A 24,818-nucleotide genomic window follows, 5' to 3' on the forward strand; every position below is an offset into this window, starting at 1 on the left:
GATACTGCAAAAAACTCATATTCTTTGTAGTGGTGGATTTGCCCTTTTCTGTCTTGGGTGATATCCTGGATGGAGCAGTGGAAATTATCTAACTCTAGCTCTTTTTCCACCAATAGTTGATCTTTTTCCTCAATGCGCCTTTCTTGCTCTTCAATTGTGAGAGCTAGATCTCAATTATGGGACTTGAGATTGGCTATGAGGTTTCTTTGTTCTTGGAGATCTGCCTTGTATATGTTATTGAGGCACTTGGCAAAGGACTTGTGGTGTTTAATATGGGCTATTGTTTGTACTAGCCCTGGTTCCTTGATACAAGCAATGTTTTCTTCAAGATTGTTAATGCAACCGACTAGTACGTGATTGATGTTGTTGATGGTTTTTTCAAGGTAGAGATAGCGGGTGACAATGGAATAGGGCCAAAAGATGGCAAAAAGGATGAGGTCTAGAAAATCAAACACTAGGATGCGTTCCTGATATAAATTGGTGTCCTAGACGTCCTTGAGGGGCGTCGAGGCAGCGGGCGCTTGTGGCCGTATAGACTGAGTAAGAAACCGCTTAAGGCGGTGGGGGTGCTACCTACGACGACGAAGTACCTAACTACGATGACCACGCGCTGTAAGGCGGTGGCGAGCTACGTATGTACAGTGAGTCCGACGCTTAAGGCGTGTATCTAAGTGTTTTGCTGGCTGTAAGGCCTCATACAGTAAGGGGAGTGCGACAAGAGGTAATTGACCTGGGTGTTACCATGGTCGGTTGGCCTCCTTATATATTACAGAGGTAAGCTATTTACAAATACAACATATCAAATACCGTATCAAATAAGAACCCCGCTCCGCAGTCGGTCTTACTCATGCATACGTGTCACTGACGTGTCATTGATGACGTCATAGGTGGAGGTGGCTACGTATGCTGATTAAGCGCGGATGGGGACGTGGCTCGGCGCTTATTGTATGATATAAGCGCCGAAGTCACGTGACTAGAAATGTCGTCCGTTCAAGTTCGTTTAAATTCGAGAAAATGGGAATAAATTCCCTGGTATCAATTGTGTCTACGACACTGCCCCCCCTCTAAGGGCCTTGGCAGCGCCGAGGGCCTTCTTTTTCATATCTTTCTCGTATTTTTCTAAAATTTTTTCCGCATTTTTCAAGTTTTCCCGAGGTTCCCATGTGTTTTCCTTGGACCCGTATCCCTTCCATTTGACTCGGAAGAACCATTTCCCATCCCTTTCTTTGGCATCGGTGATTCCCTCGACCTCGTATTCCTCTTCTCCGTCTATGGTGACTGGCGGCGGGCGGTTCTCAAACGCCCGTTTTTTGTCCCTTTTGACTTTAGACAGGAGTCCTACATAAAAGACATTGTGGATCCTCATGGTAGGAGGGAGTTCAAGGCGGTACGCGCGGTCGGAGATCTTCTCAATGATTTTGAACGGTCCTAAGCGTTGTTCTGTGAGCTTGGGGCTTAGGGTTTTGAGGTTAACGTTCTTAGCATCAAGCCATGCTTCTTCTCCGACCTCAAACTCCGTTGGGTTACCATCTTCCCCGGCTACCATTCGTTGTTTAGATTGCCGGAGGGCGGATTCTACCTCCTTCCATTGGGCCTCCATTGTTTGGGCTAGACTGTCTGCTTCTGGGACGTCCGTTGGTATGTTGGACGGGGTTAAGGTAGGCTCCCATCCATACAGAGCTTTAAAGGGGGTTTTGCCCGTGCTGCTATGGACGGCGTTGTTATACGCGAATTCTGCCATTGGGAGCCACTTGGTCCAGTCCCGTTGGTTGACCCCTGAGTAAGCCCTGAGGAAGTGTTCGATTGAAGGATTGACCCGCTCAGTTTGACCGTCGCTCTGTGGATGATATGCCGATGAGAAATGGGGATCTATCCCTAGCCGCTTGTACAGTGCTCTCAGGAACTTGTTATTGAACACCCTTCCCCTATCAGAGATCGTTTTTTCGGGCATGCCGTGGCGTTTCCACACGTGTTCTAGGAAGAGCTCTGCTAGCTCAGGTGCCTTCAGCTTCTTAGAACATTTGACAAAGATCCCATACTTGGTGAAGCTGTCTATTATGACCAAGATGGAGTCGTGGTTTCCATCCTTTGGTAGGTCTACAATCATGTCATAGGAGACGTGTTGCCATGGCCTGGATGGGAGCTCGAGCGGCTGTGGGGGAATTGACGCGTATTTGGGTTTTCTGATTCGTTGGCATGTCTCACAGGAATCCACGTGCCAATACGTATCTGCGCGTATTCCTGGCCAGTAGTAGTTACGTGACACCAGTTCCAAGGTTTGCTGTCTACCAGGGTGTCCGGCTAAGGGGCTATCATGGAATATCCGCAGCAGATCCGTTCTCAGGGTGCCCACATCTGGGACTACAATGCGACCTTGATAGAACAATAACCCGGCTTCCATTTCATAATCTTTGAAAGCGCGTTTGATGGAAGGGGGTGCTTTTGATTCGTTCTGGAGGAATTGAAGGATTTCTTCCAGAGACTCGTCTTGGTCGAGAGACTGTTCAATTTGGCGTTGTAGTTCCTTTTCCGGCGTTATCAGGGCGAGGTTGGCAAAGACTGGTTCTGGGAGCATGGATTGAGGTTCAGGAGGAATATTGGCGTGATCCGCTCGTCGTGACAATGCGTCTGGTTTCCTGGACTGTTTCCCTGGTCTGTACACGATCTGGAAGTTATATCCTGCAAGGAGTAAGTGCCATCGTGCGTGGCGTCGGTTAAAGGTGCGGGATTCTTTCCAGTACTCCAGATTGCGGTGATTGGTAAAACGGTGATGGGATGCGTAGTGCCTTCCAGGAATATGCGCCAGTACTCAAAGGACCGGATAATTGCCAACAGTTCTTTGTCGTGGGTGTCGTAGTTCTGTTCGGCACCTTTGAACGATTCTGACAAGAAACCTAGGGGGTGTAGGCGACCATCTTCCTGGCGTTGACTTAGTATGGAACCTAGTGCTGCGCCGGAGGCATCTGTTTCCAGAAAGTAAGGTTTGGAGGGGTCGGCGTGGCAGAGTACCGGGGCATTGGTGATAGCGTCTTTCAGGCCTTGGAATGCTTCTTGCTCCTTCGTGTCCCATTTCCAGGGCGTGTCCTTTTTGACCAAGTTGTGTAACGGCCGGGCCATGTGACTGAAGTTGGCCACAAAGCGGCGTAGGAAGTTTGCAAAACCCAGGAACGACTGTACTTCCTTGACTTTAGTTGGTGTAGGCCATTCCTGAACTGCCTGGATTTTGAGCTTGTCCAGGCTGAATCCCTTGTCCGACACGATTATCCCTAGGTATTCCACTGAGGTGATGTGGAATGTGCATTTGGAAGCCTTGCAAAACAGTTGGTTCTCGAGTAAGCGCCGTAGGACCTCATGAACGTGTTGAGTGTGGGATGCGTCATCCTTAGAGTAGATTAGGATGTCATCTAAGTATATGATGACGCATACGTCCAACAAGTCTTTGAACAACTCGTTCATGAAGTGCTGAAAGGCGGCGGGGGCGTTTGTTAAACCAAAAGTCATAACCAGGGACTCATACAAGCCGTACTTGGTGCGGAAAGCCGTTTTCCACTCGTCACCCTCCTTAACCCGGACGTTATTGTAACCCCATCGTAGGTCTAATTTAGTGAAGACTTTGGCGCCACGGAGTTGGGCCATTAAGTCATCAGGACGAGGTAGGGGATAAACGTTCTTCTTGGTCCGGTTATTAAGGCGACGGTAGTCTACAACCAAACGGCGGGAGCCATCTTTCTTGGGGACGAACATAACGGGGGAGCTAATGGGTGATTTACTGGGACGGATCTTCCCAGCTTTGAGTTCGTCCTTAAGCCAATCCTTGAGTGTGGCCGATTCGACATTGGTCATACTATAGAGGGGTGAATTCAAGGGTCCTTCTTCCGTGAGTTCAATTCCAATGTTGTAATGCCGGTGAGGAGGAAGCTTGTTGAATTCTTCTTCTCCAAATACCTTGGCGTATTGATGGTATTTGGGGGGTACTCCTTCAAGAGGGTTTTTATCAGCTTCTTCTTCCTCAGCGATGGCAACCTGTTCTGGTGGTGTGTGGGGGAAGGAGAGGGTACGCAGATTCCAATCAATCTCTGGGTTATGGGCATCCAACCATTTCAATCCTAAGATAGCGGCATGAGACCCTGTATTGCAGATAAGGAAGGTCTCCGTCATACGTTTGCCATCGAAGGAGAAGGTTAGGTTAGCCTTCTTCCAGATCTTGCCAGCCTGGGGGCTCGACCCATCGAGCATGGTAACGGTGCGTGGTTGGGGAAGGTCTATTAGAGGAAGGCGGAGTAGTTCCGCTGTACGGGGATGTAGGAAGGATGATGTGGCGCCTGAATCAATCAGGACTTCTATTGGTTCCGCTTGCTTTGGTTGTATAGAGATGGTAAAAAGTGGTGAAGATTTCGAGGCAGTAGATACATGACAAATCTCTATACAATTACTACTGGTGTCCATGGGGTTCTTGCGCGCGGCAGCAGGGACCCTTACTCTTTTCCCGATTGGGATTCAGAGTCTTCGCCAAATTTGGCGGTTTCCTTGGCCTTCCCCTTATCCTCAATCGGGGTAGCCTTCCAGCCCGTGCGGCATTCCGCGAATTTGTGGCCCATTTTGCCGCATTTGATGCAGGCGCCGGCGGCGCGGCGGCGATTTCTTTCTTCCTCCGATACGAAGTTGGGATCATCGGAGAGTTTTTTTGAACCGGTATTAGACTGACCGGTACTCGTCCCCCTTGCGGGATTTTGTGGCTTGCTAGACTTAGTATCCCTTGGCGGGTGGCTAGCGCGCTCTTCACGGAGAGCGTTGTCGATGACGAGTGCTGCATTTTGCAGCTCGAGGAGTGTGCGGGGCCTGTGTTCGCGGGTCGCGATTTGACGGCTGACCTCCCAATGGAGGCCACGGGCGAATTGGCCTCTAAGGGCCGCGTCGTTCCAGTCCAGTTCCATGGCAAGAGTCCTGAACTTCGTAATATAGTCCGCGCAGGTGCCGGACTGGGTGAGGGTTGTGATTTTCCGCTCGGCGGCCCTTGTGGCGTCAGGGTCGCCAAATGCTGCCAGGAATTCCACCTTGAAACCCTCGACCGTTTGGATAATGGCCCGGTGTGATCCAAGCTGGTCGAGGTGTGGATGGGCCCATGCGCCTGCTGAGTCCTTCATGTTCATTAGAAGGAAAGATAGGACCTCTTGGTCCGTGGGGAACATGCGCGCGTTGAGCCGGGTCCAAGCCAGCATCCTTGTGAGCCACTGCTTGGCTTCGCTCCCGATCTTGCCTGTGTAGGCATCTGGATGGTCTACTTTGACCGGGGCAGGGTATGCGGCAACTGGAGCCGGTGGAGGAGGGACAGGGGCTCTGATGGGGGATCGGAGACGCGGAGATGGAGGGGGAGACGGGACTCGCGGGGGTGCGGCTCTTCTTGGGGTAGGTTGGGCGAGGCCTGGGAGTGCCCTGGGTGGTTCTGCCCAGAAGGAGACCCCACTAGTCGATCCAATAGGCTTGGCTTTTGGTAGGGGGCGTGGCGTTTCTTCCACAGCCTTGGCTTGGGGTCCTTCGGGTGTGCGGGGGCCTTGGAGTTGGAGGGACTTGAGACCATCCTTGACAACATCGACGGTTTGTGAGATGTTTTTGACGTTTGTCCGGGTCTCGATCCCTGCTTCCTTAATCTCGGCGACTTCTCGCTCGAGGCGCTCAACTTGGCCAAGCAGGCCAAGGAGGAGTCGGGTGACTCGTTCAAGGGAGACTTCGCCATATTCAATAGAGGAGGTTGGCGGAAGCTGGGGTTCCAGGTGTCCCGAATCGAAGGGGGATTGGGCTTGAGAGGCCGTCCGGGAACGGGTTGCCATGGTAGATTGGGGGTATGAGCGGCCAGCGTGGGAAGAAGCCCGCGAAGAAGAGCGTGTGGGAGTCCGGGAGAGAATGGTGGGAGGATGGGGGGGACTAGTAGGTGCCTTTGTCAGGACTTATGAGCGCTTTATTGCGTAGTACGCTAAGAGCCTGCGTCAAACGACCTAGCGTTGAACAGTAAGTGTAACTAATCACTGCCGTGGACGGGCGTGATGTAGTACCTAGTCTCTGCAAGCGGGTGTATCTGCTGTCTGGCTCCGCTAGCAAAAGGTGCGGCGACCGTGTGGTATGCAGGGGATAGGAATATTCTGCCTTATAGCAATTTCCTACTACGTGGGGGTGGGGGAGTTTTGATTATTATCTCCCGCAAGGTGGCCCCGATCACGTTATTTCGGTTGTGCTAGTACAGGTATTCTTCTCCGGGGTTGAGTCTTAGTGGTGGGTGTGCAGAACGGTTTGCAACCGACGTAAGGTCAATTACCTAGTGTCCTAGACGTCCTTGAGGGGCGTCAAGGCAGCGGGCGCTTGTGGCCGTATAGACTGAGTAAGAAACCGCTTAAGGCGGTGGGGGTGCTACCTACGACGACGAAGTACCTAACTACGATGACCACGCGCTGTAAGGCGGTGGCGAGCTACGTATGTACAGTGAGTCCGACGCTTAAGGCGTGTATCTAAGTGTTTTGCTGGCTGTAAGGCCTCGTACAGTAAGGGGAGTGCGACAAGAGGTAATTGACCTGGGTGTTACCATGGTCGGTTGGCCTCCTTATATATTACAGAGGTAAGCTATTTACAAATACAACATATCAAATACCGTATCAAATAAGAACCCCGCTCCGCAGTCGGTCTTACTCATGCATACGTGTCACTGACGTGTCATTGATGACGTCATAGGTGGAGGTGGCTACGTATGCTGATTAAGCGCGGATGGGGACGTGGCTCGGCGCTTATTGTATGATATAAGCGCCGAAGTCACGTGACTAGAAATGTCGTCCGTTCGAGTTCGTTTAAATTCGAGAAAATGGGAATAAATTCCCTGGTATCAATTGTGTCTACAACAATTGGTACTCAATCAGATAGAAACAACGGGTTTATAGCTCTAAATACTAACTGTTTGCGTTCCCACTAGCGTTAAACTATCCTTATATCAATATCAACAGCTGTGTACAAGCGTGATTATTAATCAGGTTTTTAGTAAGCAGAGGTTTGGCTGACTAACAGCGTATGGCTAAAGGTGCGGACACCCTGGTATGCGGACAATTGCTAGCAAGGGGCTATCCCGCGGCTTTACTGACACTTGTATTCCTGTCTTTGATTATTACACAGGGGCTACGATGCAATGTCCTTTCAAGCTTTGGTGCTTATCCAAGCGTAGGTCTTGTTTGTTGACAAGAGTACGAGTAAGGAAGACTTGACCTAGTGTCACAACTCAGCTCGGACCTATGGTTCAAGGGGGCTTAAAGTCCGTGGCACTATCACCAATGGACTATGAGAAGGGTAGAGGGGCAACTAGGGCCCAGGGGTTATGATATAAAGGTAGAGGGCAACAAAGGCCTGGATATGGATTCTTAAGTAAGTGCACTGATGGCCAACTAGGGGCCTGGGCAAAGGGTAGGTAAGAGTGAGGGTAGATTGACAAAGAGGTCAAGTCTTGCTGTTTAGCAGCAACTTGACCTGGCTTATATACATGAGGAAAGCCACATCAAAAACAACAGTACTAAATAGTGAGTCATTTACAATTTCACATCATATATCAAATATGTCACGTGATCTTGATGAGTCATAAACATATACCAAAAAAGGAAACTATCTTGGAAAAAAGGTAGAAAATAGTATAAAATCATGTCATGCCAATGAAGGTCATGACATACCTGCTTGACACCCAATATTTTGCACCAACTGCACAAAGGTGTTTTTTGAGAGCATCTTATGAATTGGTGCATCAAGCTGGTTACTAAATCACACGGAAATGCCAGCCAAATCAACAATTGTTTCAAACTCCTTCCACAACATTCCAAGCTCCAAAACTTTCTTTCCGGAGTTACAGCTCTCAAGCAGTCTACCGCAAAAGAACACCGGCATATGCAAAAGGTATTCATAGGGATCATGTATGGCTTAGTCCCCAATTGTGTCCTGAAAACTGTTCTTGCGGTTATTGATTTTATTTACTATGCTTGGCTCCCCATACACACCACCACAACACTCCAACTGCTTGACAATGCGCTTGCTCGATTTCACCAGTTCAAAGATGTGTTTGTTGATTTAGAAATCCGCAAGGACTTCAATATCAACAAGATTCACTCAATGGTTCACTATTTGGAATTGATTTGGCAAATGGGTGCGGCAGACGGCTACAACACTGAAACCCCCAAGCAACTCCACATCAAATTTGCCAAAAGGGCATACAAGGCAACTAACCGTTGTGACTTCTTTGCACAGATGACAGTTTACCTCAAACGCCGTGAACGTGTTGCAAAATTCGATTTATACCTTTGCTGGGCAAGTCCCAAGTATGCCAAAAGTCTTCCAACTAAACAAGATGTACACAAGGATCCTGCGTAAGTATCAAACCCCTCACTTATTTTTTAAGTCAACCGTGTTATTATCAGGGCTCCGGGTTGGCAACTTGCTCAAACCAGCCCAACTCCACCTGTTTCAATTTCCATCCTACCACGAGTATATGGTATTCAGGATTTCCAGTACTACATGGACAAATTTTTTGAGGATCACAACATACCCCTTGTGTTTTCCCCCAATGATAAATTGATGGTATTCCCAAAGGCAACGCAGATAATTGATGACGCGTTTGCCACGGGGCTTGTCGATTATGTTCATGCATCCCCATTATTATCAGCATCGGGCTCTCATGGAAGCTTTGATATGGTCTTGATTTGAAAAGCCAAGCATGTGTCCAACCGTCTCACGTATGGCATGTCCAGTAAGTTTATTAAGTTCTCCGTATATTGACATGAAGAATTAATTATAATACACTCTCTACATGCAGCTCATTGTGTTGGCATAGTTCGGCTCATCTTCAAGCTCCCGCCTCACTACAACTTCAACAATCCACTCGTATATATCCAACGTTTTGATGGGCCAAGCCGGAGGGGTCCACTCGTTGACGTGAACATGTATGGAATTAAACAACAGCGTCACACCCAACGTTACGGCAAACGCTATGTCGAGGAAGTTATTCCACTTGCGTGGATTTGTCAAACCTGCCATCTAATTCCCCAGTTTGGTAGGGCTGAAGATACCCCGTTGGTTGATACATCCCCTCCCAACCCGTTAGAACTTTTCGATAATTTCTTTGTTAATTCTTATTTTGACCTTCACACATTCCAATTATTATCTGCATAGCATTATAATGTATCCATAGCGAAATTGTTCACCTGTATCCCTAGTAGATTGTTCACCTGCATTTTTAGTCAATTGTCACATCCATGCATAGCTTGTTGATTTGAAATTGCATTCCTACCAATCAAACAACCACCACCTCACTTTGTCAACACGTCACTACTAATCATTATACTATTTGGTTCTTGTATAAACTGTGTCTCTCCTCTAGCTCTACCTCATCCTTTTTTGGTGGCCCCGGCACTTTGTTTCTTTCATATTTGTATGTGCTCGTAAAGCTTTTCAATGTATTCTCCCACACCCCGCACCTGTCCTCACGATGCCCAAACCATTTTCAGGACCGCACTGTACACTGGAGCGCCTGGTCGCACACCACATTTATATACAAACTCTATCCATAATTCAAATCCGAGTTTGCATTCGCTCCGTTGTGGTCTTTAGATCCATGAGTGTCCCCAAGTTCGTTCTTAATCACTAAATCATCTCCTTATACAACCTACAGACGCAATCATCAAATATAGCCGATCGTCTTTCTACACTTTGCACCCCGCCTTCGTGTACTATCAGCTAGGCTATGCTACTAATCGTGAAAACCGTGAAAACCGTGCAAACCGTGCAAACTGGCACGAAAAAGACCGCGGTCGTGCTAAACATGCCAAGATTAGTACGACCGGTCCAAAACACCCCTATTTAGGGGTCGCCGTCCTATAACTCTCGTCTAGTGTCAACGCCGTACTAGGTTGATAAAGCCTAGAATGGAATACCTCCGTTTAATGTAAGTCCAAAGGGTTCGAAGCTAATCTTGCCCGATTTTGACAGGTAGGGTGCGGCGGTTTCAGCCGGTTTTTCCTGATGTTGCTCGAAGATGACGACGATACGTACTTTGATGCCTTGCAGAGAGGCGACTACGATATCCCGGAGGAGACTGAAGAGGAAAGGAGGAAGAAAGAGAGGGACGCTGCAAAGAAGCAAACGAGTGAGTTGATCATCTCCGCTCTTTACGCAGCTCTGATTGCGCCCTAGTCCAAGGTGTAAGCAACAACCACTTGCAAAATGTTGTTATGCGACCTGTAGAAATGCGAGTCCGATCTCTGTATAAAAGTAGTGGATCAGAAGACAGGTAATGACTGAGTAAATACAAGAGTGGGATGAGATGAGTATTCGGGGCTTGAACAAGGCCCTTATATACTCTACAGGTATGACTTACGCGTACGCTTGCGCGTACTGCGCATACATTGGGTGAGTCACCCACTTGATTCGATCACAGAACATTCCATTACATTCTATGTCTTTCTACACGACTCCGCAAAGTCTGCTCCCACCCATATCTGTTTGACTGGCCACGAAGCCCGACTCGGATGAATCTGTTGTAGAAGATTGGCTGGTTGTGAAAGGTGGAAAGATACTGCTCCTGAAACGCATGTCGGATGAACTGCTAAAGAGAAGTCATAAAGTCTTGATTTTCTCCCAGTTTAAGACGGTGCAGGTTCGTGCAATTCTCGCATTGATGGAGATTCACATTAAATTTGATCATGTATAGCAATGGTTAACTCACTGCAAAGACTTGGAGCACTGTTGAATCGATGGATCTACTGCACACTTCTATCCAAAACATACAAGAAGTTCACTGATACCACACCGCATGCTGCTGCTTCCTCGCTACAAGCGGCCGCACAACCACAGTCGCCACACTCAACCCTACAGTCGTCAACAACAACTGTAGCTTGTTGAACCCAGCACCCAAGAGATCGAATGTTCCGGATGGAGTGACTCGGGTGTGGAATAGGTCGGGACCATACGCGAGAACGCAGGATGTGGACTCGAGTAGGGTCGGAGCCCCAATGATGTGCTTTGTCCCCAAGACCTGGATGGTGATATCAGTAGTCAGAATACGTAGAGTGAGGACGATAACCCACTTGATTTTTATGCGTAACGATACGCCGTGTGTCGGGTGGAAGAACAGGCTCGTACTGGAAGAGCATCTCTTCCTGATCTTGAGCCGTCGGTTTTTGGAGAGGGCGACGAGGGTCAAGAATACGTCGGTGGAGATGGTAAATTTGGTTTTTGGACGTGGCCACTGACATTCCCGTCAGTTAGAAACCTATGTCCGGGGCAACATAAACTTACACATAAGCCCCTTGGTAGAAATTCCAAACTTGGTACTGGTCGTACCAAGGGCCACAATAGGATATGGAAAAAGGAATGATTGTTGTATCGCATGCATTTTGACGCTCTTCTCCGAAAAACTCGAAGACTCAACGCTATTATCACAAGTTAACATTGTCCACAACTGTCAAGAACACTACCAACCTATGAGTTTTGTCGTCCTTTCCTAGACCCTCGTACAACTCCACAGAAACGACCTTGGTCCCCTTGTCCGTCGAGTTCCCGCCCACCTCATGAGCATAAACCAGCCAATTCTCCACAAATGCGACTTTGGGGGGTACACATGGTGCAGGGAGAGCGCCCGAATCAAAAACAATCGCTCCGGAAACGAGATCGACGACTCGCACGGCACAATCCGCAGCGAGGACGGCCGCGACGTTCGGGTTGAGGTACTTGTACAATGTTGACCGGTCTCCCATGACCTTTCCATACGATGCGATTGGAGATACTGAGCGGTGGATGACTTCGAGGCGGGAAGCAGCGGTATTGGGGAAGGTGGCCGGCAACGTGAACGCTTTCTTCCATGTTTCAATGGCAGGGGTAGATAGGTCAGATTCAAGAGCAAAACCGCGTAGCTCAGATCCAATAGCACGAGTAAAGTATAACTGAGAAGCTCCGTCGACTGTAGGTTGAGATTTGGGGTAAACGTGCACCTGTGAGAGTATGAGCGCGGTCGAAGTAGTTACGTAGTTGGACTCACTTTTCCGTCCGCCGAGACAATCCCAATCGTGTTCGATTGTCCAGGAAGAATGAACGCCTCCGCAACCTCGGTCTCCGAGACCTGGATCCCTGCAGCACCGCCAGAAACCCAACGTCCGGTGAGCGCCGCGAAATGGAACACCACCGAGGTCTTTGTTTTCTGCCAAGCCGGATATTAGCGCTCATTCAATACACGCGGAAAACATCATACTTTTCCGCGCAACTTTTTCTCTGCGACGAGTATGACTTCTGGATCAGGTCCTTCTAGTGCGCTCTTGGTCACAAACATCTTGAACGGAATCACGTCTGCTGGGCCGGTCGAACTGACGCCAATGATCTTGCGCCAAACTACGTTTCCTTGCGCCGTGTCAATTCCGAGTAGCGTACCATAGCCCGTAGCTACGACGAGCACTTTACGGAATCCGAATGGGTCGCGGTCGAGAGATGAGGAAGAACCGGGAGTGATAGTGTACGTCCCTGTAGCAAAGCGTTTCGAAAACTGAGCAATATATTGAGGGAGGTTCTACGGAGAATGTAAGTCTACGAGTACACGAAAAAATGAACTGCGTACCTGGGCAGCAACGATATGAAAAATCAGCCTTTCCAAGAACCCTCGATGCTCGGATGACGCAATCTCTTCCGCAATCTTACGTTCCGGGAGATCGACGAGCGCGGCCACTTTGATATCAGTCAACGCTTCGTCGCGCGTCCATTGAAGATCGTGTAGTTGCCAGAGTTGAACTGCTCCAGTCGATGTAGTCAAAAGCATGCGGTGTTGAATGCTATAAGAGTGGGGCATGAACGCGTCAATGGCACACTGTGCATACACGTGAGTCGCTTTATGCGTTTGAATAATCTGATAGCAGACATACGTGCACAATCACCCCGTGTTCAGCAGTATTGAAGGGGAAGGTGGCGCCAGTACTGATTCCTTTTCCTTCAGATCCATGAGCAGCGTACGTGTGAATATGGGCAAGCTAAAGACGAGCTTAGTGGGAATGAGGAAAATATGTGTGGGTGGACTTACGCCGGTACTGAGAGACCAAAATACGCGAGCAATGTATGCATTTCCCTCTCGATCAAGTGACCCGCTAAACAACGATGGAGTTTCGCTCTTGGAGACAGCCTAGCACAAAGGTAAGATCAACTAAGACAAGAACGCAGACGACGAACCGAATCATCGAAATCCCATTCTTGCTTCAGCCCAGTCGAATACATACCAAATACATACGGAAGCTCATCTTTGGTCTCGGCAACAAACAACCCTTCATTGTCAAGTTGCACATCGTGCACCTTGGCAAACCTGGTCTTGGTCGATGCGATTTCAGGCGATAAGATATTCGAATCTAATACAACCGAGTGTAATGTTCCATCGTGCTTCTCGAACCACACCACAGCAGGCGCTTTTGTATCATGAGTATTGAGCACAAACACATCTCGCATTCCACGAGTGATTTGCGAGGGTATCTGGGACTGGGAAACCAGAGCGCCAGTTTGGCGGTCCAGTGTGGTGATCGTCAGGGCATAAGAATCGGTTTTAGTCAGACCAACGGTATGTATAGATGTCGATGAGAGAACGACGCGTGTCAAGAGAGTGCTGATAAACCTGTTAGCAGTCATAAATAGCTCGACTGGGTATTTCACACCTGATATCATCTGTGTTCCAGCTCCAAACTGTCTTTCCTGACTTTCCCTCCAATCGACTGACTGTGTGCCCATTGGTGAGAACATACGCGTCAATATCGCTCAGTTCGTGCCAGAACGCTACGTCTACCCCGAGATTGGCAGGTTCGAGTAAGCGCCCCAGCGACGGCGAGTGTAGCTGGCGTTCCCAAAGCAGGCTTCCGGTAAATGCTTCAAATAATCGGACGTGTGACCCCCCAGGCCCGGATATAGAGACCAGGGCTACGACTTATATTGGCGTCGAGTCACGGTTGCATTGGAAAGAGACGTACCATCGCGGTGAGTCTTGTACTGCAGTATCCGACCCTCAGATTGGTCAAACTCCCTTCGCCACACTGAACGAAATGAGCACAACTCAAATGTCGTCAAGAAAATAGCACAGACCAACATTCCCGGTGCTCCCAGGGTTTAATACGGCAAGCACATTGCTCTTCGTCGCAACTGCCATTCCGGTTTTCTTTGTGGGTGAGCTGGGGTCTGACCGAATAAACATTGGCAATGCTTTCGTAGAGTCAGTCAAAGGGACTCTGACAAGTTCTTTGTGCCAGTCAACGACTCCTGCCTCTGATTCTTCAAGTGCCAATACATATTGTAGAGCCCAGAGCCATAACAGGTATATCCTCTTCCAGGGATTTAAGGATCTTGTGTACAGCTTTATCATCATGCAGAGCATCCCTTATTAGGTCATTAAGGTCACTATCTGTTTGAATAGCTGCAATAAAAAGCTCTGGGCTTATGAGCACAGGGGTTTCACCCCCCTCTTTAACCACAGACTTGTGGTCTTCATGGTGAGAGAGAATATCTGCTTTTCTATTCTGTGCGCCCAGCCTATACACAATCCTATAATTGTAATCTGCCAAAAATCCCATCCACCTTAACTGCCTTTGGTTCAGATCCCTTTTTGTCTGAAAATACTCCAGATTTTTATGATCTGTCAGTATTTTAACAGGGATTACTGTTCCTTCCAGCAGGTGACGCCATTCCTTTAAAGCCCTTACTACCGCTAGTAACTCTTTATCAAAGATGTCATAGTTTCTTTCAGCAGGTGCTAGGGATTTTGATAGGAAAGCAACCGGGTGTAATTTATCATCACTGTCCTTTTGATTAAGGACAGCGCCCATTGCAAAATCAGAGGTGTCACACTCAAGGAAAAACTCCTTGTATGGATCAGGTTGGATTAATACAGGGGATTCAATTAGAGCCTGTTTGAGAGCTTTAAAAGACACTTCTTGGCGTTCACCCCACTCCCAAGGTATATTCTTTTGGAGTAATTGGTATAAGGGTTGTGCCAATTTTGAGAAGTTATGTATGAAGCGTCTATAAAAATTTATAAAGCCCAAAAACTCTTGAACCCCTTTGACAGAGCGCGGTGTTGCCCAATCAACCGCTTGAGTAATTTTCTTAGGATCTGCTTTTACTCCTTCACCATTGGCAATAACACCAAGGTAATCTACTTCAGACGCATAGAAATTACACTTCTCCAGGTTACAATAGCATGCATTGTCTTGCAGCCTTTTCAGTACCTCTTGGAGATGTTTTGTATGTAATTCTCTGCTTTCTGAGAATATTAGGATGTTGTCTAGATATACTACTACATAGACGTCCAATATGTCCCTTAATATCTCATTCATGAAGTGCTGGAATGCAGCAGGAGCATTGCATAACCCAAAGGGCATGACTAGGTATTCAAACAGGCCATACTTGGTTTTAAATGCAGTCTTCCATTCATCACCTTCCTTTATCCAGACCAAGTTGTATCCAGATTTCAGGTCAATGGTGGAAAAATATTTTGCGCCCCTTAGTTTCTCAATGAGAGACTGTATTAACAGTAGGGGGTACGCATTTTTGACTGTATTTGCATTTAGGGATCTATAATCCACAACCATACGCCTTTTCCCATTTTTCTTGTTGACAAAGTGAACTGGGGAACCATATTTGGACTTGGATGGACAAATCAACCCTTTGTCCAGTTGTTCTTTGAGGAGTTTTCTAAGTTCCTCATCATCAGATGCCTTCAAGGGGTATACCATAGCCTTAACAGGTTTATCAGGGTCAATTAAATCAATCCCTAAATCAAAAGGACGGTGCGGTGGCAGTTCCATCACCTTCATGTCCTCAGAAAATACCTCTGCAAAATTGCGCAGTTCTACTGGGATACTTTCAAGTGGAGAATCCACAGTACCTCCAGTTTCCCTAGGGATGCCTTCAAGAGGTTCAATTACCTCAACACCTCCTAAGTCTTCTGGTATGCCTTCAAGGTGGTTAGAAGTCCCACCAACATTTCCCAGGATAGAATTAGAAACAGAAAGACAAGTGTTGTTACAATATTGAGAATTAAAAGTGATATGCTTATTAGGCCAGTCTATAGTAGGGTTGTGTAACTTGAGCCAGGACATTCCAAGGACTATGCTATGTTTACCTATATCAGCTACGTTACATTTCAGAACCTCTTTGTGACTACCTAATTCTAAAGTAAATATACATTCTGAATCTACCAAACCAGAACTAATGTCTCTTCCATCAATCACTTTAAGGTGATGTGGTACAGATTTTTTTGTAGTAGGTATACCACATTGTTTGATCAAGCCCTTGTGTATAAAGCAAGATGATGCACCTGAATCAATCATAGCCCATCCAAAGAAGGGCTTCATTTTCTTGGTAACCTTAAGGCTGGGAACTTGTTGAACGCAAGATGCTTGAAAATATATATTTAGAGGAGATATATTATTTACAGAAAAGATTTCCAAGCTATCTAAAAGTCCATTATTTCCCTCTGATACACTGTTCCCATTAGTGTTCAGAGGTCCCCATTTTCCAACTCATCCTGAGAGATATGGGCCTCATGGCCAGAGTAGGATTTGGAGGGGCATTGGTTGGCATAGTGTCCCCTTCCTCCACATGTTGCGCATATAATTGGTTTTTTGCCTTTTGAAGAGGCAGAGTCTAGGTCCATAGGGGAAGGACCAGAATTACGCAAGGAGGAGGAGGAAGCCTTGGGAGCAGAGGAGGTGGTGGCAGTGGCAGGGTGGTTATCCTTTTTGAGAGATTTAAAGGTAACGTCCATGGTGGTGCCATCATTCCATTTAACAATTGGAACTGCTATCCCTTTGGCATTTTGGCCAACCTTTTGAAGAACCCCCTTCTTTGCCTTTCCATCCACAATTGCATACACCTGTTCCCCAACAGACAGTTTATCCCTGGGCGCTCCCTGGGCTGCTGCTGACGTAGAGGTGCTGGATTTGCTTCCAGATTGGTTTGAAGAGGAAGATGAACCCTTGTGCTGGGCCGCAAACTGCTCTAGGCGCTGATCCACTTTAAGGGCCTTCTCTGCAAGAGTTGCAAGAGTAACAGAGGCATCTGCATGGTCATAATCTTGAACCATGAGAGTTTCCTTAATTTTGTGGGATAGGCCATCATAGAACATATCCCTGAGAGAGGGGTTGTTGTAACCAAGACCTTGAGAGTAGGTCTGGAAGTCCTTGTAGTAATCTTGGACCCCCTTGGTTTGTTTGAGGGTGTGCAGTTTAGCACAGAAGTTCTCAGTCCTATTTTGGACACTCCAGCGTGCATTGAATTGCAGCCAGAAGGCATCCAAATTGTGGAGCCAAGAAACAGGGTTCCCTTTAACAACGTCCTCTTCCAGATAGGGCTCAAGCCACTCATGGGCCTTGCCATCCAGGCAGGAAATGATAAAAGCGATTTGCTCATCCACTGTTGAGCCAGGATATGAGATCCTGAGATAATGAGATACAGCAACTCTGAAAGAGATTGCCTTGTTTTTGTCTGACCCGTCAAATTTGTCTGGCATTGCAAGTTTAGGAGCCTTGGTAGCCAAGGCAAGGGAGGAACCAGACGGAGCTGCAGTGCCTATTTTGGCAATATCAGCCCCAAGTTTAACAATGAGGGCATCTAGATTGGTGATGCTGCTGTTGTGGTTATTGAGGGTGGCCTGTGTGGTGCCAAGATCTGTGTGATGGGCAGCCGCTTGTCCTATGACCAGAGATAGGTTTTGATTCATAGCCAGGAGGAGGTTTTTGATCTCCTGGGCCCACGCAGGTATCTCCTGGATATTGGTGGGGACAGACAGCGCATTGGGATTGGCATGCACATAGGTGGAAGGTTGGGTTGACATAGTGGAGATAGGGGAGTGTGGATAGATACTAAAATAGTGTCCTTGCTAAATAAGGCAACTTCACTACTAGTTTAGGAATAAGGGGAGGCTAGATGATTGGCCCCACTAAGCTCACAGTTTATTCTTTACGCTAATCACTGTCTCAATACCTAGCGTTGAATGCTCCTTACAACTGATCAACAAGCCTTGGATGGGTGTGATACAGTAGCAGGTTTTGCACAAGTGGGTCTTTGACTGTCTGTGACACAGAAGAAGTTGTGGCAGACTTTTGGGTGGACGTTTGCAATGCTAGCTGTGTAACAATAACCCCCTAGTGCAACAATCACCAGTTTTGACTATTATCTGGCTATGCTGGATCACTGGTTCTTGATGGGTTGTGCCAGTACTAACACCCTAGTAGTCCACAGGGGTTGGTGATGAAGAACTTGACCTAATGTCAGAGCCAACAACTACCACAGGGCAAGTGTCATAGACACACTCAATACCAGGGAATTTATTCCCATTTTCTCAAATTTAAACAAAGACAATTGGACAACATTTTCAATCACATGACTTTGGCGCTTATATCATACGCTAAGCGCCAAGCCACATCCCCATCCGCGCTTATTCAGCATATGTAGCCACCTCCACTTGATGACATCACTATGACACATCAGTGACACGTATGCATGAGTAAGGCCTGTTATAGATAGGGAAAAAAAGTAATAACACAAAATACTCTAAAGAAGAAAGAAAGAGGCCAAAAGAGGAGAATAGACAAATAAGGTAACTGTCTAACTATAGAAGGTAGAAAACTTAGGAAGATAAGTAATAAGAGAAATCTATGCTAGTGAAATTAGAGTATATTAGAGTGGCTAGTTATCTTGATAGGAGAGTAAGGTGGTTAGTATCAGGGGGATCCCTACCAATAACCAGTAATGAGCGTATTACTGTTCAGCAGGCGACGCAATGTACAAGCAAAGTAATATAAAACCTAAATGTCAGTCTCCGGAACTCACTGTAATTTAATTGAGAATTATAGAAATTTATTTTCTTGTCTCCAACAGTAGACAAGGGGGTAAAGGCGTTGTGGAAGCACCAAACACTTAGCAGACAGCCAGGAAGTCTTGGCAGGGTTGCACTTAAGCTGGTTCTAGGTTCCCTGTATAGGTCGGGACCGTCCTAGAGGCTATATGCGCCGAACTTAAGAGCTTTAGGCAGATTTACTATGTATGATACTTAAAGAGATCAATAGAAGTTCTTAAGAGTCACACAGGCTGAGAGAGGATGATAAAATGTGATGCATTCAAAAGGCCAGTTCAAGGGGCTATTTATACCCTTAGAGGCCTGTGATTACTATATACAGTAGGGTAAGATACATGACAAGATGAAAAGAGATGAGATGTTAAGTGAGAGCCTGTCTCATAAAGCCATGCCTTATAAGAGTTAGCCTCCAGTTCTAAGAATATCCTTCCCCTCACTAAGACACTCTAGGAAAAGGCTGAAACAAGCTGTGCTCTTAGTGAGGCCCAGACCTTCCTCTTAGCTACTTGGTAGTAGCTTCTGGAAAGCAGAGTGCTTACTTAAGAATAGCTAGTTAGACTCAAGTTAATAAGTCTTCCCTTCAAGGAACTGTTTCTCCCTTAATACCTCAAGTATTTACATGATTAAAAATAGTAGAAATAACAGAAAAATTCAAGGAATATTTCTATGTACTTTACAAGTGTTTGTCTACACTAATTTCAAGGCCAAATCATGTTTGCTTTGCCGTTCTTTACTATTTTATTCTGTTCCATAACAAGGCTGACTGCGGAGCGGGGTTCTTATTTGATACAGTATTGGCTTTAGTGTATTTGTAATTAGCTCTACCTTGTAATATATAAGGAGGCCAACCAACCATGGTAACACCCAGGTCAATCACCTCCTGTTTCATCTTAACATTGTACAAGGCCTTACAGCCAGATTCACTAAGTACCCACAACACCTTAAGTGTTGCCTCCACTGTACGTACGTAGTTAGCCATTGCCCCTAAGGCCTTGGCCATTGTAGTTTAGTAGTTAGACGTTGTAGGGTGGAACTTGCTGCCTACAGTGGTACTTTGTATTAGTCACACGGCCACAAGTGCCCGCGCCCTTGATGTCCTTACAGACGTCTAGGACAGTAAGCCCAACAAGCTATTGCCTAATATAGGACTTATCAGCAAGTGGGATCTAACAATGCTCAAGGCAATTGCCAGATAAAGGGTGGACAAGACCAATAACAGTAAAGTGCACTATGCTGTTAAGACAGCAGGGCTAAGAACCAAGGCAGGGACTATTACACTCAAGGTGCACCTGATTGTATGCCAAGGGTAGGTAGTGTTGGAAGGGATAAGAGGTCAAGTTCTGAGGCTTAAGGCTCTCAGAACCCTCCTTATATATTCAACAAGTAGAGGGAATAGTATATACATGAGCAAACACAATAACAAAGATAAGGTCACATGACCAAGATAAGAAAGACGTGATCACATGACTAAAGGTCATGTGATAGGATTACATAATATGCGCTCAGCGCTTAAATAGCATAAAGATGCATATATCCATAAATCTTCAAGAAAATAGCGCATATATTCACTATCTCTTTGACTTAATGGATTCTAAAGTGGTCACGCCTCTAGGGCATGACAATTTGTATCTGTTGCTTTAGACTCAAATAAGAAACCCCTTCTCCACATCAATTTACATATGAACAACTACCCAGCAGAACCCTTAAAAACCCTTATAGATTCTGGAGCAACCTCCAATTTCATCTCCCCAACCATAGTGGAAAAATATAAAATCCCAAAAACCCAGCTTGAAAATCCACAAGTTGTGAGAATGCTAGATGGTACAATATCCCAGACTGGTTGCATATGGCACCAGGTTCATCTCACAGTTTTGGCCAATGGCCATATCCACTCTATACCCTTTCTTGTTTGCCCCATTGGCAATAACCCAGCAATCCTTGGCATGACTTGGTTAACCGCAGAAGCCCCACTTATTGATTGGCAACAAGGTCTTGTCACCTTTCCAGAACAGGTACAAATTGCCTCTGAGGAAGAAGCCAATCCTAATCCCCTATCAGACCTTCCAGCCCAATATCATGAGTTTGCCAAAGTATTTGGTGAAGAGGAGTTTAAGGTGTTACCACCTCACTGGGAATATGACATTGCTATCAACCTCATCCCTGAAGCCAAGCTCTCTCCTGGCCCAATCTATGGTATGACTGACGCGGAATCCAAAGCACTCAAACAGCATATTGATGAGGAATTGGCAACAGGCAAGATCCGCCCCAGCACCTCATCTGCTGGTGCCCTGGTCATGTTTGTGAAAAAGGCAGATGGAACATTACAATTGGTGGTTGATTATAGGAAGTTGAATGATGTCACACACAAAAACGTATATCCACTACCTAGGCAAGATGACCTGATGGCTAAATTAAGGCACACAAAGATCTTTACAAAACTGGACCTCCAATGGGGCTACAACAATGTCCAGATCAAAGCAGGAGATGAATGGAAGATGGCCTTCAGAACAAAATACGGGCTATTTGAATATTTGGTAATGCCTTTTGGGCTTACTAACGCCCCCACTGCCTTCCAGCACTTGATGAATGACCTGTTCAGGGACCTAATAGACGTAACTGTGGTGATTTATCTAGATGACATCTTGATCTTCTCAGAAAATCCAGAAGAGCACACAAACCACGTAAGAGAAGTCTTGTCCAGACTCATGAAGAACCAACTATTCTGCAAGTTATTGAAATGTCACTTCCACATCACCACAGTCAACTACCTCAGTATTGTCATAACCCCTGCAGGGTTCTCTATGGATCAAAAGAAGGTTGAGGCAGTTACGTCATGGCCCCAACCCAAAACGGTCAAACAGGTCCAGGCCTTCTTGGGTTTTGTCAATTACCTCCAATGTTTTATTCCAAATTTCAGCTCTGTGGCACAACCCCTTCACAATCTTACCAAAAAGGAGATCCCCTGGTCATGGGGGAACCTGGAGGAAGAAGCGTTCCAGGAACTGAAATCACTTGTCACCCAGTCACCAGTCCTAATCCATTCCAACCCTGAATTGCCGTACTATCTGGAAACAGACGCATCAGGAGTAGCCATGGGCGCCATACTAAGCCAGAGAGGAACAGACAATTGGTTGCACCCTATTGCCTATATGTTGAAATCCTTCTCAGGTGCAGAAGCCAATTATGACACCCACAATAAGGAACTCCTAGCCATCATCAAGGCCCTGGAGGGATGGCGCATCTTTTTAGAAGCAACAGATAGACCCATACAGGTGTTCACAGACCATTGGAACTTAGAATATTGGATGCAGGCACAAACTTTCAACTGTAGACACGCTTGATGGCATATTTTCCTGAGCAATTTCAATTTTGAAATCCATTATTGCCCAGGAAAGCAGTCAGGAAAGCCAGACGCCCTATCCAGAAGATTGGACTACGTAGACCTCCCCGCAGAACCAGAAGTCATGTTACCCTCAGAGGTTTTTGCCAACACGTCAGAAGCAGAACTTGAGATCATAACAGATATCCAAGCCAAGCTCAGGGAAGACCCATCACTTGAGCCCATCATCAAGTTCCTTACAGAAGACGCAGAAAATGCCCCCCCTGTCAATTTGTAAAGCTTATAGAGATTACAACTGGGAAGAAGATTTGCTTTGGTACCAAGGGAAGCTGGTGGTTCCTGACAACAAACCCCTAAAGGAAAAACTCCTAAGGGAATTCCATGACTCTCCCCTGGCAGGACATCCTGGGCAACAACAAACCCTTGAACTGCTAAGTTGTAACTACTGGTGGCCAGGTATGAAGTCCTCTGCTAAGGAATGGGTGGAATGCTGTCCTGTATGCCAGGCCAACCAATGTGCCCATGCCCCTGTAATTGCCTTGAAGCCCTTAGAAGTCCCCCCTTTCCCATTCCACACTATTTCATACAATTTCATCACAGGGTTCCCCAAGTCTCAGGGTCACAACGCCATCCTGGTGGTCATAGATTTGTTCTCCAAGTTTGGACACTTCATCCCCACTTCCAAGAAGGTCACAGCTAAGGGCCTAGCAGACCTATTCATCACCAATGTCTGGAAACTTCATGGACTTCCAATCAAGACAATCTTGGACCGTGGAACAACCTTCACCGGGAAATTCCTAAAAGCCCTGTACCAACGACTTGGAGTCAAACCAGCATTTTCCTCCGCTTATCACCCTGAATCTGATGGACAAACAGAAAGGGTGAACCAGTTCATCAAGTTTTACCTCTGCTCCTATGTAGCAGCCAACCACTCAGACTGGGCCACCTGGCTACCCCTGGCAGAATATGCATATAATAACGCCAAACACGCAGCCACAGGGAAAACACCATTTGAATTAGTCTATGGAAGGAATCCAGTAATGAGTCCATCAAACGTCCCATCCAACGTCCCAGAAGCAGACCAAGTGGCAGACACATTAGCTGGCGCTTGTGGCCGTATAGATCTAAGTAAACCGCTTAAGGCGGTGAGTGTGCTACCTACAACGACTAACTACCTAAGTACAACAACCAAAGCCCTAATGGCAATGGTGAGCTATGTATCTACGATGAGAGAGCCGCTTAAGGCAACAAGTACAGGGGATGACTTAGTAGTTACTGGCCTAAGGCCTTGTACAGTTTAGAGATGCAACAAGAGGTAATCGACCTGGGTGTTACCATGGTTGGTTGGCCTCCTTATATATTCTACAGTTTGGCTAATTACAAATACATGATATCAAATACCTAATCAAATAAGAACCCCGCTCCGCAGTCGGCCTTACTCATGCATACGTGTCACTTATGTGTCATGATGACGTCATAGGTGGAGGTGGCTACGTATGCTGATTAAGCGCGGAAGGGGACGTGGCTCGGCGCTTAGCGTATGATATAAGCGCCGAAGTCACGTGATTGAAAATGTGGTCTGTTTAACTTCGTTTAAATCCAAGAAAATAGGAATAAATTCCCTGGTATTGAATGTGTCTACAACAGCTAGAGAATGGAAGGAAGCCAAAGCAGCCTTAAGGATGAGTAAGGAAAGAATGGTCAGGGAGAAAGGAACAATACCCAAATACTCAATTGGCAAAAAAGTCTGGCTAGATGGGAAGAATGTGGAACTAAGGACCAATTCCAACAAACTGGACCCTAAACAGTTAGGACCCTTCAAGATCACAGAAAAAATATCCAGCCATGCCTACTGCCTCAAGTTGCTGGAATCATTGAAAATCCACAACGTATTCTATGTGGGATTCCTATCAAAGGCACACAAATCCCCAAATCAACCATTCCCAGAACAACCTCCCCCTGAGACAATAGAAGGGGAGGAAGAATACAAAGTTGAGCAAATCATTGATTCCAAGCAACAACAGGGAAAATGGTTCTACTTGATAAAGTGGAAGGGTTACGGTCCAGAAGACAATTCTTGGGAACCAGAAGAACTGTTGGAACACAGCCAGGAAGAGATCAAGCGCTTCAACCAAGCTAGACTCAGAAAGGCTTGTGACGCCACCAAGAGCCTTTAAGGGGGGGGCAATGTTACAAACCCCTAAATTATACCATTGAACTTGCCTGATTTTTCTCTTATTTTTACTATTTTTTGCGAACTCTTTCCCTTATGTTTTTCAGTCACGTGATCTTGGTGCTTATTATGCCAAGATGCCGCGCTGAGATGCCGTGCCAAGGGCGCTTAGGAGAATTCCATGCTTCTGCGCAGCCCGCAGCACGCTTCTCATTTGTCACATGTACTTCTTTTCTCATGCACACAGACCATGTAAATAGTGCGTTCTTGTCTATATTTACAGCAGGGAAATTGCTTGGAAACCCCAAGTTGATTTTACCTTGTCTCATACCATTGAGGAGGCCCCCCAACCACCTAAGTAGCTGGCCCTTAGTAGTTCAGCAGTTGACCCCCTTCTTGCGCTCATCACACCTCCCAGG

At 46.6% G+C, this 24,818-nt stretch overlaps 7 protein-coding genes across 7 annotated transcripts; 4 read left to right on the top strand and 3 right to left on the bottom strand.

Moving 5' to 3' along the window:
* Positions 1 to 1,045: 1,045 nt before the first annotated feature.
* RhiXN_08079 (Retrotransposable element Tf2 protein) lies at positions 1,046 to 5,828 on the bottom strand (the record flags this gene model as incomplete). The annotated part of the gene is made up of 3 exons (XM_043327895.1): positions 1,046 to 2,679; positions 2,742 to 4,432; positions 4,480 to 5,828. 3 exons carry the CDS (start codon positions 5,826 to 5,828, stop codon positions 1,046 to 1,048), a joined length of 4,674 nt encoding a protein of 1,557 aa, XP_043183280.1.
* Positions 5,829 to 7,908: 2,080 nt separating this feature from the next.
* Positions 7,909 to 8,721, top strand: RhiXN_08080 (DNA-directed RNA polymerase subunit beta'; the record flags this gene model as incomplete). Its single annotated transcript, XM_043327896.1, has 2 exons — positions 7,909 to 8,384; positions 8,436 to 8,721. The coding sequence occupies 2 exons, from the start codon at positions 7,909 to 7,911 to the stop codon at positions 8,719 to 8,721; spliced, it is 762 nt and encodes a 253-aa protein (XP_043183281.1).
* A 1,314-nt stretch (positions 8,722 to 10,035) lies between these two features.
* Positions 10,036 to 10,762, top strand: RhiXN_08081 (lymphoid-specific helicase; the record flags this gene model as incomplete). Its single annotated transcript, XM_043327897.1, has 4 exons — positions 10,036 to 10,159; positions 10,207 to 10,214; positions 10,532 to 10,669; positions 10,724 to 10,762. The coding sequence occupies 4 exons, from the start codon at positions 10,036 to 10,038 to the stop codon at positions 10,760 to 10,762; spliced, it is 309 nt and encodes a 102-aa protein (XP_043183282.1).
* A 45-nt stretch (positions 10,763 to 10,807) lies between these two features.
* On the bottom strand, positions 10,808 to 16,127 carry RhiXN_08082 (endoplasmic reticulum membrane protein; the record flags this gene model as incomplete). The annotated part of the gene is made up of 14 exons (XM_043327898.1): positions 10,808 to 11,047; positions 11,100 to 11,260; positions 11,311 to 11,444; positions 11,494 to 12,002; positions 12,050 to 12,208; positions 12,260 to 12,571; positions 12,620 to 12,865; positions 12,921 to 13,025; positions 13,076 to 13,174; positions 13,222 to 13,645; positions 13,695 to 13,953; positions 14,004 to 14,066; positions 14,116 to 14,293; positions 14,343 to 16,127. 14 exons carry the CDS (start codon positions 16,125 to 16,127, stop codon positions 10,808 to 10,810), a joined length of 4,674 nt encoding a protein of 1,557 aa, XP_043183283.1.
* Positions 16,128 to 16,528: 401 nt separating this feature from the next.
* RhiXN_08083 (Transposon Tf2-1 polyprotein) lies at positions 16,529 to 17,863 on the bottom strand (the record flags this gene model as incomplete). Its single annotated transcript, XM_043327899.1, has 1 exon — positions 16,529 to 17,863. One exon carries the CDS (start codon positions 17,861 to 17,863, stop codon positions 16,529 to 16,531), a length of 1,335 nt encoding a protein of 444 aa, XP_043183284.1.
* Positions 17,864 to 20,565: 2,702 nt separating this feature from the next.
* On the top strand, positions 20,566 to 22,227 carry RhiXN_08084 (Retrotransposable element Tf2 protein; the record flags this gene model as incomplete). Its single annotated transcript, XM_043327900.1, has 1 exon — positions 20,566 to 22,227. One exon carries the CDS (start codon positions 20,566 to 20,568, stop codon positions 22,225 to 22,227), a length of 1,662 nt encoding a protein of 553 aa, XP_043183285.1.
* A 123-nt stretch (positions 22,228 to 22,350) lies between these two features.
* Positions 22,351 to 24,403, top strand: RhiXN_08085 (Retrotransposable element Tf2 protein; the record flags this gene model as incomplete). The annotated part of the gene is made up of 3 exons (XM_043327901.1): positions 22,351 to 22,457; positions 22,513 to 23,342; positions 23,874 to 24,403. 3 exons carry the CDS (start codon positions 22,351 to 22,353, stop codon positions 24,401 to 24,403), a joined length of 1,467 nt encoding a protein of 488 aa, XP_043183286.1.
* Positions 24,404 to 24,818: the final 415 nt, after the last annotated feature.

This window comes from Rhizoctonia solani, chromosome 9 (genome assembly GCF_016906535.1).
Source record: "Rhizoctonia solani chromosome 9, complete sequence".
In the NCBI taxonomy this organism is placed as follows: domain Eukaryota; kingdom Fungi; phylum Basidiomycota; class Agaricomycetes; order Cantharellales; family Ceratobasidiaceae; genus Rhizoctonia; species Rhizoctonia solani.